The sequence below is a fragment of the Falco naumanni genome, chromosome 4 (genome assembly GCF_017639655.2).
Source record: "Falco naumanni isolate bFalNau1 chromosome 4, bFalNau1.pat, whole genome shotgun sequence".
In the NCBI taxonomy this organism is placed as follows: domain Eukaryota; kingdom Metazoa; phylum Chordata; class Aves; order Falconiformes; family Falconidae; genus Falco; species Falco naumanni.
This window is the reverse complement of record NC_054057.1, coordinates 38,188,605-38,209,906: the sequence shown is the minus strand read 5'-3', so window position 1 is coordinate 38,209,906 and position 21,302 is coordinate 38,188,605. Positions and strand designations below refer to the sequence as shown.

Here is a 21,302-nt window from a genome sequence, read left to right as displayed (position 1 = left end):
GGAGAAGCTGCCGGAGGTGGGTTCCCGCTGAAGGACAAACTTGGGCCGGCGCAGGCGAGGCCGGGCAGGGCCCGGGCAGACAGGTGCGCTTTGCCCTCAGGGCCGCCAGCTCGCCCGGGGGACCGGCGAGCACCCCGCGCCGTGTCGGCGGGAGCCTGGCTCCGGGTCTGTGTGCGCTGGGGGCGTGGAGCAGGCCTGAGGGGGTTGTGGCCGGAGCGCAGGGACCGGGGCCGAGAAGACCGCGGGGCCGCCCGCGCCCCTCTTTCCCCGCAGGCGGCCGCCCCCCGCCGCTGTCACGCCGCCGCCGCCTCAGCCCCGGGGGAGCGCGCCGCTGCCCGCCCGGCCGAGGCTACGGAGCGGCCGCAGAGGGCGGGTCGCAGCGGCAGAGGAGGCGCCGCCTCCCCGCCTGCCCGCCCGCCACTGCGGGGCCGGAGCGTGAGGAAGAGAAGCGGCGGTGCCGGTCCTGCTGGCGGGCGGGAGGAGGTGAGCGGCGGCGGGGCCGGGGCGGGAGGGGGCCCCATCCCCGCCGGGCGCCTCCTCAGGCCAGCCGCGCCCGCCGCCGCCCCGCGCGGGGCTCCCCGCAGCCCAGCGCAGTGGCGCTGGCTGCCGCTGCGGCTGCCCCCGTCTCCGCGCGGGCTCTGGCGGGCCTGGCGGAGCCGGCAGCCCCCCGGAGCGGGTCGGGCGGCGGGGACTGGGAGCGGCCCGGCCCCCAGCGGCCGCGGGGGGCGCCCCGGTGCCTGGCGGTGGCGCGGGGCCGGGCCGCCTCCGCCTCGCGGCGACCGGGCCTGGCAGCGCTGCCCGTGGGGGGCGGAGGCGGCCGGGGCGGCGAGCGGCTGGGCGGCGGGGTCGCCGCTCCTGACACGGGCGATGTTGTCGTTGCAGCTGGAGATGCCGGCCAGGACCTGGGCCCCGCCGAGCTCCGCCGGGGCCGATACGCGCATCGCGCTGCTGCCCGCCAGCCTGCCGAGGGGGCACCGGCCTGCAGCCGCCGCCCGGCCCGCCCCGCGCCTCGGCCCTCACCCCGTAAGTTCCCGCCCGAGCAGGTGGCCACAAATTCAGAGGGTGCCCGGCTGTCTGTGCCTTCGCCCTTCTCGTCGAGTAGTTATTTTTTAAAGAGCTGTTTTTCACGTCTGTGTCACCTTCTGGCTGATTTAGTGCCGTAGTGTTTTCTTAGCTTATCTAAGGGCAAATGTCAAATTTGTCTCACTTCTATTATTTTTGATATCTGTGAAGCCACATATTTTGTAAAAGAAGGTTGGTTATGTTGTTTTTCTGTTCCTTGAAAAACCCGCCTTTGCTACTTAGTTATCTGCTTCCCATCTATTGACAAATGGATTGCTCAATAACTTGATGCAAAATCTGCCCAGAGGCTGAAGTCAGGCTAACATGTCTTTGCTTTTTCAGTTCCCCTCCTCCCCTCTTTCAGAAGTGTTTGCTAGCCTGCTCTCATGTCCTCTCTTGAGTTCTCAGGATGTCACTTCAATCAGCATTTTGAGCATCAAGGATGGATTTCCTAAGTGTCTGCTGACTTGAAAATCTTTATCTTACCTTTAACTTTACCCTTTGCTTTTAACTTACCTTTCTCCACTTTGACCTCCCCTTCTGTCTCCCTGTAAAAGGAGTTTCATTAAATATCTATTCACAATTAACCTTTTTGCTGAGGGCTGAAATAAAGAAAGTATTTAACACATCCTACTTTGTGTCACCCATTATTTGTTCCTCTTCCTCTTAAGTTATAAACCTTGCCTTCTGTCTTTTATTATATTTATGGAACCTTTACTTGTTACCCTTTATGTCCTTACTAGTTACGACTAATTTCTGTACTGTTGCTGTTCTGTTTTTATCCCTACATCATAGCACTGTCTCTTTATACTGTTCCTTAGCCATGCACACCCCCCTTTATTTTTTTTTACTTTTTGTGTGATTTTTGGGGTCATTAAAGCTCTCCTGATGCAGTTAAAACAGTCTTACACACTCTTTTTCTTCTGAATTGATATTGTGCATTTATTACAGTCCCTTTCAGTAACTGCCAGCTCTTTGCTGTCCCCCATCTCTTAGAATATTTGCCCAAGGGTCATGTCTACCTGTTCCCTGAGGGATTTTCATGAAATCTGTTAGTTTTACTCTGTTCCTTACATTACACTCTTTCTTAGAACAAGCAGTGAGAAACTCTGGCCAAAGTCAGCACACCAGACTGATTAATCATGTCCAAATCCTTGATGCCCACTCTTCTGAGGATCTTTTGGACAAAAACTGAAAGTAAGCTGCAGTGTGGTTAAATGGTACTGGTAGCCCATTTCCTGATGGCAGTTCCCTTTCCATGCCAAAGTTTTACAGCACCTTTGCATCGCATGGCATGAACTGAAATGGGCCCCTGTAAATGCATGATGCAAGTGTGTGTTCGGTCATATCTAGTTGATGTACATCTCCTATGTGATCAAAATACAGCTATTCTCATTATGTTCCTGGATGTGAACTTATTGTGGCACAGGAAGTACTGGTGTTTTGGTCAGGCGGTATGAAAGAAGTCAATGTTTTTTCAGTGCATACATAAAAATCTATGTGGTCTGCCTCTGCCAGAAAGATTCACTGTTAGCATTTTTTCTTAGAACACTGATTTTGTGGTTACTTCCACATACTGCTTTCCAGCTTCAGAGGCTCAGTCCAGTTTCAGTGACTTTTTCCCTTCTAGTCAAAGCTGAGATGAAAAGTGCCCATTCTTCTGGTAGCTTCCTCCCATTTCTGAAACACAAAGCTGCTTTTAATTGTGGGAGGTTGTTCACCACACATACTGTGTTCCTAGTCAGTGGCTGGGTAAAGTCCCCCACTGGCGATTAGTTACCATCATAGCACTTCTCGGATGGTGGCTCAGGAAGAGGTTCATTCAGCACCTCCTTCTATGTGGTCTGTTGTTGATTGCTCCCAAGACAGCAGTCTCACGGTTTGTCTTTGCCTCTTCTTAGCCTGCCTTTCCTCACGGCTTCATTTTCAGAACTCATTCCTGTTCTACAGTGCAGAACCACTTAGGTCATAACTGTGGTTTCATGTGAAGGTTTCCCTCCTGGGGGTTGTTTTGGGTTTTTTTTAATGTCTTTTTGTCTTTGTTAAAGCTTTACTGTGGTTGTGTGACCTCTTCTCTCCAAAGCTGTAGCAGTACTTCATTTAATTTTCTGTGAGCCTTACCGTCTGTTCTTCTTCAAAGCCTCCTTTATTGCACTGAATTTGAGTCCTAAAACTCTCTTCCTTTTTACTATTGCATGAAATCTATCTCTTCCTGCCATTAGGTTTTTGTGGAATGCTGTCCCATGTGTTTGTCTCCAGGGTTTATATTCTCTGCTTAGTCAGAGAATTCTGTTAAGTGTATTTGTGACCCATGGCCTTGAATCCTTTACCTTTGCACCCACAGTTAATCCTTATACATCCATGGCCAGATCTAGCAATCAGATCTACCAGTGCCATTAGTGATCTCATGAATAGGCCTTGACAAATTTCCCTTGTTGTCTTTGCCATTGAATCTGTGCAGGCAGCCCATTTCGCAGGCTGACAGGTGGGTATGTCAGATGGATGTCTGTCATGGTGGTAGCCATGACATTTGCAGCTTTGAGACTTTTGCATCCTTTTCTTCCTGCCCAATGTAGGATGCTGTGGTAATAACCTGCATAACCTTTTAATGGAATTCAGCTTACACAAATTCACTGTCCTTATGCCAGTCACAGACCAGCTATCTCTACCTTCTAATATTTTCCCGAATTACCCAGTTTTCGTTACATGTTTCTTCTCATTATTACATTGACCATTAGTTCAAGAGCACAAGGTTTTCTTGTGGTCCCGTATTTCAGGGCTGTGGAAGATAGGCAATAGGAGAAGATAGAAAAAATATTGTTTACCTCTGTAACTGTATTATTGAAGTGCTTGAATTATTCTGTTTCTCATTGTATTAGTGACACATTGCAAGACAAAATTGATTAGCGTGTACTTTATTAAGGAGAAAATATAACATGAAACATAGAACCACAGATTTTGCTCCCAGAGTTGTTTATGGATTCTGATGTCTCATAAATTTGTATGATGCTGTATTTTTCCTTCTCTTGCTTTCTATTTTTCTTTTTTTTTTTTTTTTCCCCAGAAGAAATCATTGTAGATTTGCTGTCTTGGAAGTATGGAATCAATCTCTATGATGGGAAGTCCGAAGAATCTCAATGAAACTTTTCTACCAAATGTTGCCAACGGTATCAAGGATGCCAGTAAGATCACAATAGGCATCATTGGAAGTGGAGACTTTGCTAAGTCATTGACAATTAGACTTATCAGGTGTGGGTACCACGTGGTCGTAGGAAGCAGAAACCCTAAACTTGCTGCTGAGTTCTTTCCTCATGTGGTTGATGTCACTCACCATGAAGATGCAGTAGCAAAAACAAACATCATTTTTGTAGCTATACACAGAGAACATTACGCCTCTTTGTGGGACCTCAAACATTTACTTGCTGGTAAAATTCTGATTGATGTCAGCAATAATACAAGAGTAGACCAATATCCAGACTCCAATGCAGAGTATTTGGCATCACTTTTCCCAGATTCCCTGATTGTCAAAGGATTCAATGTCGTTTCAGCTTGGTCACTGCAGTTAGGACCAAAGGATGCCAGCAGACAGGTAAATGATGTATTTGTATTAACTTGTTTGTGATATGAAAATGACAGGAATGGAATGTAAGCAGCCAGAACTCACTAGATTCATTCTCCCTGATGTACCTTAAATGTTGGGCCTTTAGTTTTAATAGCCAATAAAACTTCCAGAATCTCGTTCATCCCGCTGTAAGACATACAGAGTAAGCAATCCAAATTGTCCTCTGGGATGTCTGTTTAACTTTAAAGATTGCAAATGTAATGTGGATACTAGCTTAGACTAGACAGCTGACCTTTAGATGACTGCAGACAGAGAAAAGGAGTTGGCTCTTAATGTCTTGTGTAGGAAATATGTTTATTTTTATCCTGATGCTGTATACAAGGGTAGAGGCAGTCTTTCCCAGTATATTTCAGTTTCAGTATTGGTTCACGTGGGGTGAACTGTTGAAAGACATTCACAGAAATCTCAGGTCCTGATCCCAGGGCTCAGGAGTCAGCTGTTCTAGAAATTCTTGCATTCAACCTAACAGCAAAGTGAAAGAAATAAATTATCTAGCTTTTAGAATGCCCCAAGCTCATAAATATGAGGAAGTAAAAAGTGGCACATGTGTTTCCAAGTGATCATTTGTTTGATCCAGGATTCCTTGGGAACATCATGTTCAAATTCCTCCTGATATACTCCACAAATCCATCCTGCAATGGGAAAGGCAGCTGTATGTTTTTCATGCTTTGCTGAAGTGATACAAAGGATTTAAGCCTACTCAAGAACCTAGCCCTTCACAGCTTTATGGACTCTGAGAAATGCATGAGAAATGACTACTGGAGACTAAATTGAGTTTTCTGGCACTTCAGGTAGATTTTAAATGGAATGCAATTGATACAGAATGAGCATAATTTTAAAAATACTGTCACCGTACTGTTTTTATCTCCTTTCAGAATGGCACTACACTGTAAGTAATAAACTTCTGTCAAAAGGATCATGCTTGCTCTGATGATCAGCATGGATGATCAGCAAACAGTGTTGGGCAAACTATAGCCCACTGTAAATTTTAAAGGAACTTTAAAGTACTTCGTAGCACACATTTCTTTCACTATGTAATAAACTGGTCTGTAAGGAGTTCTTACTTGGCTAGTTTTTGTCTTTTCTGTTAAACATTCATTTTTGGTGGAAATCTGGATTGTGTAATTAAGCTAAAAGTTTTATACAAGGAGAGATTACAGAGTTCTCTGCTTTGCATTCTGTTTGTTCTGCAGCTGGTTTGGGGTCATTATTCAAGATTCCTTTTTTTTTGAGACACTTGTGATTTTCTGAAATGCTTTTAGCCATTGTTTCAAGTTCAATCCAGTCCTGTAGGTATTTCGAGGGGGGGTGGGTGTCAGGGCGGGGGTTCAGTGTGCAGATTACCAGGGTATCCAATAGACAGCTCCAAGAAAAAGCCAATTTTGTTTTGTTTACTTTGCTGCTAAATTAGTGTGCATATTTTCACTTTGGCTGGATTTGTATGTGCTTTCATTCTCATTTTAGTGATATAAGCTGGGATAACAGTATACAGTTAGCAGTCGTGTTGTGGATTTGACCTGGAGCCCCTTAAGGTTTTTTTGTGGTTTGGGTTGGGTTTTTTTTTCACATTTGAGTCTCTTTCTCTGACTACAGACAATTCACTTGACTTTCCCAACAGGTCTATATATGCAGTAACAACATTCAGGCTCGCCATCAAGTTATTGAGCTTGCCCGTCAACTGAGTTTTATTCCTATTGATTTGGGGGCATTGTCGTCTTCAAGGGAGATTGAAAACTTACCTCTGCGACTGTTCACACTGTGGAAGGGGCCTGTAGTGATTGCCATTAGCCTGGCAATGTTTTTCTTCATCTATTCCTTCGTCAGAGATGTAATCCATCCATACGTGAAAAATCAGCAGAGTGACTTTTACAAGATCCCCATTGAGATTGTGAACAAGACTCTGCCAATTGTTGCTATCACTTTACTTTCTCTAGTGTATTTATCAGGACTTACTGCAGCTGCTTATCAGCTTTACTATGGTACTAAGTATAGGCGATTTCCACCTTGGCTGGACAACTGGCTCCAGTGTCGAAAGCAGCTTGGACTGCTCAGTTTTTTCTTTGCAACAGTGCATGTGGCATACAGCCTCTGCTTACCTATGAGGAGATCGGAGCGATACTTGTTCCTCAATATGGCATATCAGCAGGTAAGACAATCTTTAGTTCAGTAAGCCAGAAATGCCTTGGCTGTATGCATATGGCTCATGAATATCAATTTTAATCTATTCCACTGTTTTTAGTGGAGAATGTTATGGGTTACCTTATGCATAGCTAGTGACAAGTAAGAAGGGAGACTAAAAGAAACATCTGTGCATTGTGATTACCCTGTGGATCAAGCTGCAGTCAAGTTGGTGTGGTAGGAGGATTCAAGGATGTGTTCTGCTTAAATCCCTGATAGTAATATACACAAGGAGAATGTAGGATAGACAGGACAAGAGCAACATCAGGAAACTTCTGAGGCATATGAGGTATATTCTCTTTTATGTTTACTTAATATATGGGGAAAGTATGTATATCGTAAGTGTATTTACAAAAGTGAAAAGTATACAGGCAGATACCGTAATAATGCTTACAGATACATCTATGTTTACAAAATGAAAATGCTGTTACTTTGTAACATTTTGGACCAGTGGTAAAAATATTTTATTTATTAAAAAGTCTGCGAACATCATCTGCTACAGGCAATAGAGATTGACTCACAGTTCCCAGAAGCAGTTGGTCTTGCATAACCCTGAAACAATCCCTGACAAATCTGTCATCCTTTAGAAGAGGGTCTGATGCTCCTGTCAGTGAGGTAGCTTACTGTCACCTTTAAAGTGGCAGAAAAGCAGCACTGTCAGAAGAGCAGCATTGCCATTCAGCACATAAAATTTGCAGGAAAGAAACAGAAAGAAATGGAACAGAAAGAAAAAAAACTAAGGAAATCAAATCAAAGGGAAGAATTTAACAGAATCGAGTCTACAAATTGTAAAAGGGCTAGCATGAAAAATTGAACTTCAGAGAAAGGCAGGAAGAGCAAAACTGTAAAAAGCAGCAAGAAACTAATTTTTCACACTTAGTACTAGTAAAGGACCCACTGATACTTCTACTACGAAATTCTTTGGGGTTTAATAATAGTGTAAAACTCTCAATTGCTAATATTCCTAGCGAACTTTTTTCAAGACGTGCCATATCACAGTAGTTCACCTGAAGGTGGAAAAATAGTTGAATATCCAAGCCTCTTAATCATTAAGGACCATTTCTTTTTTTCTAGTAAAGCTCTCCAATGAGAACAATCTCGGATGTATCTGATGCAACAGTGAAAGAGGCAAAATAACTTGGACTCAGCATAGGGAGCTGAAGCAAAACCAGAAGATAATGCTAAACTATTTCTAAATGTAACAACTAAAACCACATTGCAGGTTTACCCAATTTGTTACAGAATTTAAGTTTCCAGGGTCAGAAGAACACAGTTACTCACTAGAGTATATAGGAATTTGCAGGTTTATCTGTTTTATAATGTAATTATTATAAATTGTATGTAATGTTACATTTTCTTTTAACAACTCACCTAAGTTTCCATGTTGAACATACTTTTAATCTAACAAGAACCAATACCAGCAGTAAGGAAATAGTTGTTTTTTCTGCAAGACATGAGGAAACCTCTGAAATATTTGACCCCATTATATAATTGTCCTGTGACTGTAGACTTATACTCAGCAAAATAACTTCAGTTGGTATTTTAATATTCTGTAGAATAAAGTGCTTGCTTTCTGCTCTTTCATCAGGTTCATGCAAATGTTGAAAATTCTTGGAATGAAGAAGAAGTGTGGCGAATTGAAATGTATATCTCCTTTGGAATAATGAGTCTTGGATTGCTTTCTTTGCTGGCAGTAACTTCCATCCCTTCAGTAAACAGTGCCTTAAACTGGAGGGAGTTCAATTTTATTCAGGTGTGTTACTTTTTAAATAAGAGGGTTTTGCTGTTGACAAGATGATGTTGATTTGATGATAATGATTATGATCATGATCATGCTCACGAACAAAAGCACTTTGCAACATGATAAGAGTTTCCCCCCCCCCTCCTCTCGGTTAAGTTAATAAAAGCAACATATCCTCACTCAGCAAATTATTGCCATCAAACATCAACCATTTCATGAGTGTTAGAAGACAAATTTGCATTTTACCTTTCTTGGTCTTAAATAACCAACAGAGCTAAGACCAAATGAGCGCTTATCTATTATTTTCCCATTGTTAGAATTTCTTGCTAAATTTATATTAGATAAATTTGGACAAACTTGCTAAAGGCAATGATACTGATGAGAGACTACTGTATGTAGATGCACACAACTGTTAAAATTGAAGACTTAACTTGTCCTGCAGGATTTTTATTGCACAGCCCTCTGACAGCCATGGTGTCATTAATTCAGTTTTGCTTACCCTCCACTGTGTGGGAATTAATACAGCTATTAACTGCATTATTTCCATTAGCTGAAAATACCCATTAGTAAAATATGAAGCTTTGTTTATTAAAAACAGAGGCTTTTCCAGGTCCTGGCATGCCTTTTGCTGCCCTCCTTCCTCAGATGAATATCTACAACAGGCAGACCTAAGCAGCATAAAATACTGAGAAATAAAGGCTTTAATAGCTTAATGTTAGCTTTCAAAGAAAGTTGCTATTAATTTTAGGTAGCAGTCAGTGATAAGACATTTTATTAGGATTCGGTCTTGTGATAAATTTCCTAAGTGTGTACGTGCAGGTTTGGGGTTTATTATGTTTTGGTTTGTTCTCTGTCTTTGGATTCAGTACTCTACTCTTAACTTAGTCTTTTCTGATTAACGTTTTTTCCAACACTCTAGTAATGTTGTTTAATTCTTAGTCCTATCCCTGCTTACAAATTCTTACCTTCAGAACACAGGCACTTTCCTTTTCAGGGCTTGAGTTGCACTTCATGGTTTACAGACACTTTAAAGGGAGTGATGGGGAACACTTCTTTGGCTGTAGCAGTCTGAAGTCTTCTGTCTGCAAGTCTTCCCTTTCCCTAGGGTTTCCATTGGTGGAACACTCCAGGCAGGCCTACAAAAAGTTTGCTTAAGAATTTTTCAAATTAGAAGTCCGCTGACAGAAGTGTTTATTCTCACTCATGGTTTTGAGCCTTAAGAGTGAGTGAATACCCATCTGGTATTTTTACAACATCCCTACCATCTAGAATTCTCTGTGCAGGAACAATAGTACTGCTGTTGAGTAATGTAAACCATTAGTGCAAAAGGGAAAAACATGTATTTATTTGTGAGGTGATGCCTTTATCCAGTAATGAATTCCAGCCATGAACCCAGCATTTGTGTCTTATTTTTCCTTACTCAAATTTCAGGCTGGTGTGACTGAGTCAAAACCCACACAATAATCACAGCAGTGTGCCTACAAGGGTATTTTTTATTGTGTCATATTTACTGCAGCTATTTCCACTGTAAATAAAGTCAAAATAGTTCCAAATTTAAATAACTATGAACTTTAATGAATCATCTGTCACTATCTTAAGAAATTTTATTGGGAACAAGTTGTTTGCTCTGTGGGTATGTTACAGTTGATACTGCATTACATGCTGAAAAGAACTGATGTTGATAATTGTAATCATTTACAGTTTTTATTCACAAAAAATATTGAACTACTGAAGATTCCCTTAATGATCATTAAAGGTACTTTACTTTGTCATTAATTACTTCTCAGGATGTATGTTGTTCTTCATTTAGTTAGCTCTCCTGCAAAAAAGTCCTCTTGCTTTGTTCAGTCAGAAAACAGACTGTCAGTGATCCCTCACTAAAGTAAAAGGAGTCTACATTTCTGCACAAGCTTCATTGAACCTCGTATGCAAGTCAAACAGATAAAAGGTCATACTTACTGTCTTTTATATTTTTCTTCTACTGAAGTGCAATATGATGAAATGAATTTGAATGTAATTTTCTCAGTCTTCTCTAAGTCAGGGTGACAAACAGTGGAACTATTAGGCCATCATCTCAGTGCTGCTTTTTTTTAGCTGGGAAAAACAGTGTGTCTCTAGCTTTAGTCCTGAATCTCAGATTATTTGCTACAATAATTGCTGAACTTTTTTCATATCTGACAGATGAAGAATCAGTCAGTCAGCACTCTCAGACAGTTTATCACCTCAGCATTTCCCACTGAGAACAACATACTGTTGCTTGCTCATCTTAGTAAAAGTAGTTTCATCAAAATAAGAGTCTGGCCTTTTCTACAAGTTTTAAAGCTAAAACGTATTCAGTCTTGAGTCCAACTGGGAAAATCTGAGTTTAGGATTAACAAATTATAAACATAAAGAGTATTTTTTAGCCTTATTGCAGTAGTACAAGCCGTGAGCAGCAGCTACCCCAACCTACAGTGGTTCAAACAGACCTCCACCACAGTCTTCCTAATACTGCAACAGACCTCAGTTGTGAATGTTTTTACCCAGAAATCATTGCTGTCTTTGATATCCCCAGTTATTTTGGAGATGTGTCCATCTTACCTAGACTGATTTCACAACACAGGCATCAACAGCCCCAAAAATTCCAGCCTGCTTGGTTAAGGGAAAAGGACTTTGAGAGCAGACGCAGTGCAGGCTCCACTCATTCCCTTAGACTATGAATATGAAGGAAGTGAGATATGAGATGGTTGAATAGTGGTACAAAAGGAAATGACTGTGTCAGCCCCACCAGGAGAGAGACCAGCATAAAACTTGGGAGTTTGCACTGTGCAAAAGAAACATCTGATTACTTCATCATGACAGAGAGAAACACAATATCCAGATGAAGGAGCCACAGAATGAGACAAAGAAGTTGCTCAATAGGATATCCTAAGTGATGGAAACTTAGCATGAAATTTTGGGGGCATCTTAACATGATCCAGAGTTTGAGCTTACTGAGGAAAGAAGCAGGGAAGAAGCTGGGGCTGATTAATGCATCAGTTTTCTTAATCACCACTTCAGTACTCTTCTCTCCTAACCATACTTGGTTAAGGAATAAAGGTAGACATGGGCAAGAAATAGAAAAAAAATTGGATTTTGTCAAAGCAGGCAGAATAACTAGCCTAAACCAACACAATGCAAACAGAAAAGACATTTATTGAAACCAGTCCTTGAGCTGAAACCAGTCCTTGAGCGTTCACACAAAATACGTGGAAATAGAGAACGTCTGCAAGCAGTGCTGCACCAGGTCCTTCAGTCTTCTGAAGGACATTACACTGTAACTATATAATGTAAACATAAATGACTAGTGCTTTGGTTTTCCAGTTCAAATCCCAAGCATATTACTCAAAGTGGCAATGGACGGAGCAAACTGGCTTTGAAAGCTGAGCTTTATGTTTCTTAGCTAAAGTCAGTGCAAATCTGCTGTTTGCATACTAGGAAGCTGATCTTTTTGTAGACATTCCTTTTGTCTGCTAGCACAATCCTAAAGTTTTTTGGAGACAGTATGACTAAAGCTTTTTTTGTGCACACACTCTGAGGAAGGGCTGCCCTGCCTTGGTTCTCCCACAAGAACAGGATACTTTTTCCGCAGAGTAAAGAAGAATGAGACCTGAGTATTTAGCAAGTTTATGGGTAGGATTCCAGTCAGAATTGCTACTGCCTGTTGATAAGTTTAGCAATACCCTGTTACTGAGGGACTCTGAAGTATACCTTGCATAAATGTAGGCTTTGGAAAATACCTTTGTATTATACACAAATTATAAATTGCTTGGAACTACTCGATCATTGTGAAGGCAGAAATTCCTGAAGCAGATTTGTTCCACAGCAGATTTGTATCACTATATATACGTACATCTTCCAGGTAACATTTCAGGGATTTTTCTCTTGCATCTTTTCCACTCCTCTAGCGTATTTTTTTTTCTCCAAACAATGCCAGCTTGTCCAGTTTATCAGTGGCCTTGGCTGGGAATCTTCCACACTGGATAAAAAAACTGACTTTGATCAGGAAGGAAAAAAACCAGAATGTGGAAGACTTAGAGAAAAACTAAAAGTTTAGGGAGTCCGTAGGAAATGTGCTGATCTATTACTTGGCTTCAGGAAACACTACATTATGGAAGATAAGGAAAGCAACCAAAGATGTTCTTCCCCTTTTCCCAGCAGCCATCCTAGAGCCTAGGCAGAGGGTTCCCGAAATTTGCAACTGATAATGCTATTCACTCACCAATGTGAATTTACAGTGAAGGAGAAGTATCCCTTCCTGCTTCTTTCAAAAGTCCCCTGCTCTTGAAGAAGTTAGCATCCTGTGTCTCTCCTGGCCTCCCTGAGGTAACATCAGTGTAAGTGATCTTCCAGCTCTTGTAGAAATACTCATCCCTTTTTTTGTGTCTTAAGAAGCCAGGAAAGGATGACAGAAATGCAACATGTGTATTCCATCTGAAGCCCAACTACATTTCAGGAAATCCATTCTCTTTAATCCATGTATTCCCTCCTCCACTGACTGATGGTCCAGTCATAGACTTGTGTAGAAGAAAATAACCTTGCATACTGAATGATAGCAGTTCTCTCACCTTTCCAGTTTTGAACAGATTGCTTTCTAGCAATTAATAACTCACACAGCACAATCATCATTTATTTTTGAGTAATTGAAATATATTCATTTTAGCATCCATAGGGGTGGTCAGCTTTGGAATATGGTTTTCTGATACTACCACTGGCCAAGATTTGTAGTATGATCCAGTGCTACCAACTGATTTTATTTTTGCTGTTCAGCTGCCCAACAGTCCTTTTCCTGCACTAGCTGATGTCTTTTTGTGCCAGCCTGCTTCAGTCAGTTTTGAGTTTCTTCATTTTACTACTGTGCAGCCATTGCTGTGGTCTTTGAACATCTGCAGATACAGAAAAATCAAGTCTTTAACAAACACAGAAGTTTCATACTGACACAGCCTCCTGCAGTGGGGTTTTACTTCAGTAGCAAATGCAGCCAGTCTTGCCTGTACTTCTGGAAAAGTCATTGTCGGTAGCTGCAAGCTGGGATAAGTGCTCTTAATGGAACTTTTTAGTGCAGATCTGCCCTAACTAAACAAACCAAAGACTGCAGAATGCTAACTTATGTCAGGACATCCTCTTTCTAGCTAAATGGTGTTATTACTGTCAAAAGTACAGCACGGAAATATGGCAATTAAAGGCCTGGTAGAAGACAATACCATCAGTAGCTGACAGAAGCTCCTACCAGGAATGTTTTTGTGGTCAGATTTTTAGACGAGGTTGAAATGGTCCAGTACATATTAGCACACACTCTACCAGCACTTCAAAGAAGCATATGGCAACTTTCCACAGGGCAAAAATAGAAGTGCATCAAATGTTTTTCTTGTCCTTGGGCTGTTGAAAATGTACTGATGTACTACTTAGCTTCCATTTTGACCATTGCATAGAAAGGTGGGTGTAGATGTCTCAAAACTGTAGTTTGCAGATGGAATTTAAACAAGCATTAAAAAATCATTTTGAAAAAGTTGGGAAGAGCTGTATAACTTTTCCCTCCTGTTTCTTTTTCAAGAATTGCTGTAGTTTCCATCAGTAAGCCTGATGAAGAAATGAGGGACATTATTCACTTGTGCCCTTTTAGCTGCTGGCAGTGATGTAACAGCAATGAATTCAGGACAGTCCTACCAGCAAAAATCTGCAGTAACATACTCAAATATCAGGTTTGATAGTATTGTTTGGTGTCCAAGTTTCTTACCAGAACTTCCATGCAGATACTGCCTATGCCATTTTGATGTCCACAAGTGGCTATCTGATAGTTCTGTTTCTTACGGAATATTTTGGGAGAAAATTGTTCTTTAAAAAAAAAAGGCACAGCATATCTAAAACCTACCAACATGGCTCTGAAATCATTGGCAAGAAAATGCATGAATATTTGCAAGTTAAAAAACATGGTACCTATCTCTAGAAATTAGCAGAAGTATTTTCCTTTTTGTACCGTTATCATCTGCAAATCCTTGCAAATGGTATTAGCTCAGACATTTTCCTTTCCCTAGAAACTGGTTAATCTTGAAGTAGAAAGAATTAATTCTTTCACTAACTATTATAGACACTTAGGCTGCATTTTTGTTTGCCTTTCTGTTTACTGGAATTAAACCAAACTTTGGTAGCCAGTTACCTTTCTTAATATGCATTCTTTGTTTTGATGATTTTCTACAAATGTTTCTACAAAATTTACAAGTTAGTCATTACATCAGTTTTGGCCAAAAATTTTTTTTTCATTTGATCGCCACCAGAATTCAAAGTATAGTAGTCCTTTTTTTTACCATGGTTTGGGAAAGTAAAGGTTAATATATTTAACTTAAGTCTGTGGAGCAGTACAACTATAGGGTACTTAAAAGGGCAGACTCACAGAAATGGTGAGTGACCCCTATTAGCACTACCTTCTGTGCAGTGCTCTGAATTACGTGATAAGAAAGCCTCTGCAGGGTGCTGTGGGAACCTTCTATTTCATGTTCCATCTGGCACTGCCTGTTTATGAAAAACTGAATCATTGCTTTGTGCCATTAAGCCCAAGTCCTGCAGTCCAGATATTCCCATTAACCAGTAGCTGATGGAGAAAGGTAAGGGATGTTTTATGCTGACTTCAGACAAGTGGATGTAGGGCATTGTGAGGAAGAAGCAAACTGCATCTCTCAATACTAAAAATCTGGAATGTTAGGCCCAGATCTCTTCCAGCAGAATTGCACTGTTCCATAATCATGAACCTTGGAAGTGATCTACCCTCACAGTTAAGAAACGGGGAACTTAATTTCCAATCACAACTGATATTGTTCCAATAACTTCACTGGGATTGTGCCTTATTTGCTTACATATCCTGAAGTTGACTTCCATTACGTAGAAGCTGGGCAAACATCATCTTCATTTCAGCTTTGACTAATACCTGTAGATGTTGGCAGAGGTATGTTGTAAATCAGTCTTCAGTTCAGTCCAGAACATGTGAACTTAAAACCACATACTGCTAATTTAAAATAGATTATAGGTAAGAGATTTTAACATGATGTCTAACAGAAATGTTAAAGTAATGGGTTAGAGCTGCTGGATGAAGGACCAAGTACTATTATCTTTTCTTTTTTCCCTGTTTTCTCTTTTTTCAAAGTCTACACTTGGATACGTTGCTCTACTCATAAGTACTTTCCATGTACTGATTTACGGATGGAAAAGAGCTTTTGAAGAAGAGTATTACAGATTTTATACACCACCAAATTTTGTTCTTGCCCTTGTTCTGCCTTCCATTGTAATTCTAGGTAAGATCATTTTACTTTTGCCATGTGTAAATAGGAAACTGAGAAGAATTCGAAGAGGATGGGAGAAAAGCCATGTTATAGAAGAAACAAGTGGGTCTGTTCCACATCTTTCCCCAGAAAGGATAACTGTGATGTGATGACAGACTAATATTTGTTAGCACTGTAGTAGATGTTTGGGTTTGGATCATAAACTTGTATTTTTAGGAGTTTAGTTAAAGTATGAATAAAGTCCCTATGGACTTGCTTAGCATATACTACAAGCTCTCAACCAAACTGAGAAATTAATAAATAGAGGACTACTACTTCAAATAACTACAAAAATATTTTTGTTTTGAATTAGAAGGCAGATGATTATGAAATCAAAAGGTTTTAATGCTCCTTTGCACAGTTATATCACAACAGTATTTTATTATAACCATGCTTTCCAGATACTACTTTGACTTAGAACTTATGTGTCAGAGTGCTATTTATTGATACCATGTTTTCTGAGCAGTGTTTCTTTTATTAAAACCACACTTCTGGGTTAGTGAGTTCAGAATATAGACTAATAGAGTTAATATTTAGGAAGTAATCAGGTTTTGAAACAATTTAATTGGTAATGATGTATTGCACATGTACAGTATATTTCTTTGTGTGTGGTTTTACACCGTTCCATGATTTGAATATGCAAAACCAGTTTCAGTTCTGGTGGAACTGTACATCTTGTAAGCAAATAGCATTGTACTAATGTGGTCATTTTTTTCAAACTATTACATAGAATGTTAGACCTTTGGCATCTCTTTATTTCCATACATCATATAATGAAATTCAAAACAGTGTTATACATGTATAGAAAGACTTGCAAATATGTGTGCAAGCAACTAGGTTTTGATTTTAGAATGATTTCAAAATATCAGGTAATAATAATTAAAAAAAGCTGAGAAATCTGCAACAATAAAAATCCATTTTCACTGTGAAACTTCCAATGTGTTGGTACAACAGGGAAGCATCACAATATTCATATTCTGTATGTTTCTGCACTGGATTTTCCTTTAATATATATGAATTTCCCAAAGTCTGTCTTAAATTCTTAGTATCTTTTTGTGCAAATCCAATCTTCTATTTTTGTATAGAATTCTTAATTTTACAAGTGTCTCTGGGTTATGCCTGAATTTGTGAGAAACAAAATTATTATTCTTATACTTAAAAATGAATTTATCTCTAAAACTTGACATTTGCATTTCCTGTGGAATCCAAAAGACTGTTCACAATTAGTTATTACTACTGCTTTGTCAGGTTCTACTCTTCTCTAACAAAATAGCCAAACTCAAGTCATACCTTCAGGCTACTCCTGCTTAATTAGCAAAACCTTTATATCAGTGAATCAGAATATGTATTTAGTCCTAATTTTCTTGTATTAAATTGTATTTGCACTTACTTATATTTGCACTGTTTAGGATCTCTGACTTTATTAGCTGCACCTTCACCTAGTATTTATTACTTTGCAAGAATTTGTCATCGATATGATACATCAGAAATATACAGTACTTAAGCTTGAATTCATCCTTAAACATCACTAGTCCTGTAAATCTCCTTACCTCTGTTTGTAATGAAAACAGCAGCTCCAGAGAACAAGAAGAATCTAGAATGAAACTCTGCCCCCAGTTACACCAACCTAAATCTAAAGAGTTCGTACTAGTTGTTCTTGGTTTAATTTCAAAATCAAAAAATCTCCAATCATTTTTTCATTGTAGTATCCATATTCCCCAAACTTTTACACATCAAGCCTGTGTATATTCTGGGTTTGTTGCAAATCAAGAAACAGTTGATTTTTTTTTTCGTTTTAAGCATGTTCAAATCTAGAGATGAATATTAAAGTATTTGCATGATTTTTCCAGAACTGAAGCATTTTTATATGTCTCTAAGTAAGTTTTGTATGAAATGTGAAGTCAGTGAATTAATTTTGAAAATGGAGGTTTGTCAAAACATTTTGTGGAAAAAATATCAACTATAATCCATTAATGTCAACAGAAATTTGAGAAGTTTTTTTCCATTCACAGATTTTCAATTCCAAAGAGTTGGAAAACTTCGTTTTATCCTTCTTTTTAAGCTACAAGGGGGAAGCAGTTGGAAAGGGGAAAAATAATTTTATTTCACCATTTTTTTAAAAGTAAACAATAATTTCAACTGTAAGTAGTCAGACCTGAGGTCTTTCAGAGTTGTCTCCAATAGCTGAAAAGTGGCAAATGCTTCCAAAAAGAGGATGTGTTCAGTGATTCTTCTCCTGACATAACATCTCAGCTTCTTGCAAATCAATAATTCAGGACTTACTTGAGACAGGTGCTGCCTCTGGATTATAGTATTAAATAGCTACTTCCTAAAAAAATTATATAACATCTTTAGAAATTTGAAACTTCCCCAGTGTTTTTACAGGAAGAGGGGGAAAAAATTAATAAATCTATCAAATCAATGAAAAAAAAAAAAAGATTCTTTCTTTTTTCCATAAACAAATCAGTTTGTTTTACAGGTCTAATTTTATTGTCCCTCCTCCAATATGCAGCTATTATAGTGATACCTGTGGTGATGCACAAACACAATACTATTTTATAAAACATTCTAGACATTAACTGAAAAACTTGTCGTTCTTGGAGATATACAGGGGCCTCAACTAGTACAAATGAGATTTTCACATAAAAATGAAGAACAAGTGATGATTACAGCTTCTAGCTTACTCAGCTTGTCTGTAGATACGCTCCAATACAGAAAGCTGTATATTTCTTGAAAGGCTTGCAGAATTATATGTAACTGAATTTCCTGACCTGTTTCCTGTTCCATTATTACAGAGGGAAACCACGCAAAACTTAGGCATTTGACCTTCAATCTTTTAAATAAAATAAATATTAAAAATCTTAGAAGACACAAAGTGTTGGAGAATTTTAATGGGATAAATAGCATGCTACATGCTACCCCACTTCTGTGCACAAAACTTGATTAAAATCACTAGAATGGGATGGTATAACTGAGAGCAGAATTTCATACCTCTGAACACATTTAAAGTAGAAAACATTAACGTTGACAATCTGATTACATTTCAAAATGAAATATGCTGCTATTATTTTGTAGTAATTCTACACTTCTGTAGAATAGGTAATTAACATTCACATTCCCTACAATTATCTGATTTGTTTGATGCAATAGCAATGTTGCAGAACTAAGATACTATACTAATTGAACATTACTATCAAAGTCTATATATATTATCCTGTAATGCAACCACTGACAGTATATACAAAAATATATTGGCCCTCTCTCCTATGCAAAGATATTTCATCATTAAATTTCTTCAAGAATTTTTAAACTTTTAAATTTTGAAATGCCAAAGGTGTCTAGAGAGAATAATGATGTATTGTTCCTTTTTTCAAACTGTGTGTAGAAAATTAAAATTGTGGTTTGATTTTATAAGTTACTTGAAAGGTTTAAATATTGAAGTATTAATAAATACAGATGATATTTTTAGATCAACTATATGAAGACATTTTGTGAAATATTTGTGCTACAGAATGACATATGGTTTCCTGTTAGGCCGTGTATTTACTTCTAACTGGAATAACAAGTTGACTTGTGATTTAATATTTGTAGTGTTCTTTAAGGACCAATTCACTCTAACAAGACACTATTAAGTCTGAAAGTAAAATGACACTCATGCATTTACTGCACGATATGTATCATGTCATGCATATGTTTAGTCACATAAGGAATCTTTATTCATGTGATCAAACACATTGATTTCTATAGAAGAACTCACATTAGGACTTCTCATTGGAAAAAGTGTAGTAGACCAACCAGAAAAACCAAGGAAACTCAGAAGAGTGTGAAGAACAGCAGGAGACAAAACTCCTTAAAGGAGTAGGGGGTGGAGATCCTCTGAGTTTGTTGCAGGAGGGTCTCAAACACTGGCAAGATCAAAGGGAAGGTTACTTTGTGTAAACTAAAGACTGATAAGAAGTAACAGCCTGATAAAGGCTGAATAATGGCCCAAGAAGTAGTGGAGTCATCAGGAATCTGCAGTAGCTGGAGGAAAGGTAAATGTAGCAGGGGGAGATCATGACCACCGACTCAATATTAAGACCAAAAAGACTTGCTCCCTCACACCTGTAAGGAGCATGTATGCTAATTTACATGGCAAGCAGGGCTTATTTTAATAAGAGATGGTCCACACCAAAGGATAAGAATAAAAGAGGAAGGCAAGTGCCATTTTAGGGGAGGGAAATAAGAATAAGAGAAGGGACTTCTGGATGAGCGCTCCTGCAAGAAACATTGTCCCCATCGGCAGGCCCAGTGCTGGATCCAGGACTGGTGATTGATCTCTTTTTTTTTTTTTTTTTCTCTCTCCCCCTCCTCCTCTTTCTCGTATTCTTTTACCTTTTTCTAGTGAGTAATGCAAGGCATAAAACTTCATATGCATGGCAAGCAATAAGCATTTGTGCTACCCAATTATTTACCAATGAGCCGAGCTATGGAATAAAAGTCTTTGTTTACCTACAGACCGGTATTGTGTATATCCTATTCCAGCCAAGAGAATTAGCGAATCTAAGTCACTCCTCCCTCCTTAGCAGGATGTGACAAAAAGACCTGAAGCTAAAAGTTTAGTTTCAATTGCCTAAATGTAAACAACTAAATTAATTTAGATGTCTTAGTTGCTAAGGAGAATAAAGACATATTTTGATGAATAGCCTGCTATAAAAATATTTTTGTGTAGCTTTATATAGATTGCTTACTGCCTAATGAAAAATGAATAATGAAATAAACTTCATTTCTCTTCATTACTGTTCAGTAAAAAAATACAGTGCTTAATATGTAATACAGAACTGTACACATCATATTAGAAAATGGAGACCTTTATGTATTGAGCAACAGGTTATTTTTTTTCTATGGATATTAAGGTATTCTTTCTTAACATTGTCTAAAATACGGTTCTGTTACAGGTTCCATGTGTGTCTTTCACTTTATCTTGCAATTCTGTTAATTGTGGTGACTATGTACAAGTGAATGAAGTAGCCATGTTCTTGAATTATTTAGAGATTAATTATTTTGTAATTCTAAGTTCTCTGCATATCTAACTTGTGGTAATAGTTACTGTGATTTGGTGTCATATTTAACTTTTTGTTCCAACATTGTGCAATATATGACTGCCAACATGAGAAAGTACATTTGTGATTTTATTTGCCTATAAAATAGTGTGTCTCTGTGTGTTATCTCTCTCTCTGTTACTAGCTATACAAGCTGCCCAACTAGCACTAAGGCAAATTCTTAGTTCCCAAGTGTCTATAAATTTCACAGGTATGAATATATTTATGAAACAGCTTTCCTCTGAATTTGAAGATTTCCTCTGAAAGTTAGATATATCAGGTGCATA

General features: G+C 39.2%; 1 protein-coding gene across 3 annotated transcripts; it reads left to right on the top strand.

Moving 5' to 3' along the window:
• Positions 1-367: 367 nt before the first annotated feature.
• STEAP2 (STEAP2 metalloreductase) lies at positions 368-20,430 on the top strand. Of its 3 annotated transcripts, none has more exons than XM_040592191.1 (6): positions 368-483; positions 883-1,023; positions 4,130-4,651; positions 6,303-6,830; positions 8,451-8,615; positions 15,760-20,430. In XM_040592191.1, exons 3-6 carry the CDS (start codon positions 4,160-4,162, stop codon positions 16,042-16,044), a joined length of 1,470 nt encoding a protein of 489 aa, XP_040448125.1. In that variant the 5' UTR covers positions 368-483; positions 883-1,023; positions 4,130-4,159; the 3' UTR covers positions 16,045-20,430. The 3 variants fall into 3 exon arrangements, with proteins under 3 accessions (XP_040448125.1, XP_040448123.1, XP_040448124.1); XM_040592189.1 differs by having other exon boundaries at positions 4,127-4,651; XM_040592190.1 differs by having other exon boundaries at positions 883-1,254; positions 4,127-4,651.
• Positions 20,431-21,302: the final 872 nt, after the last annotated feature.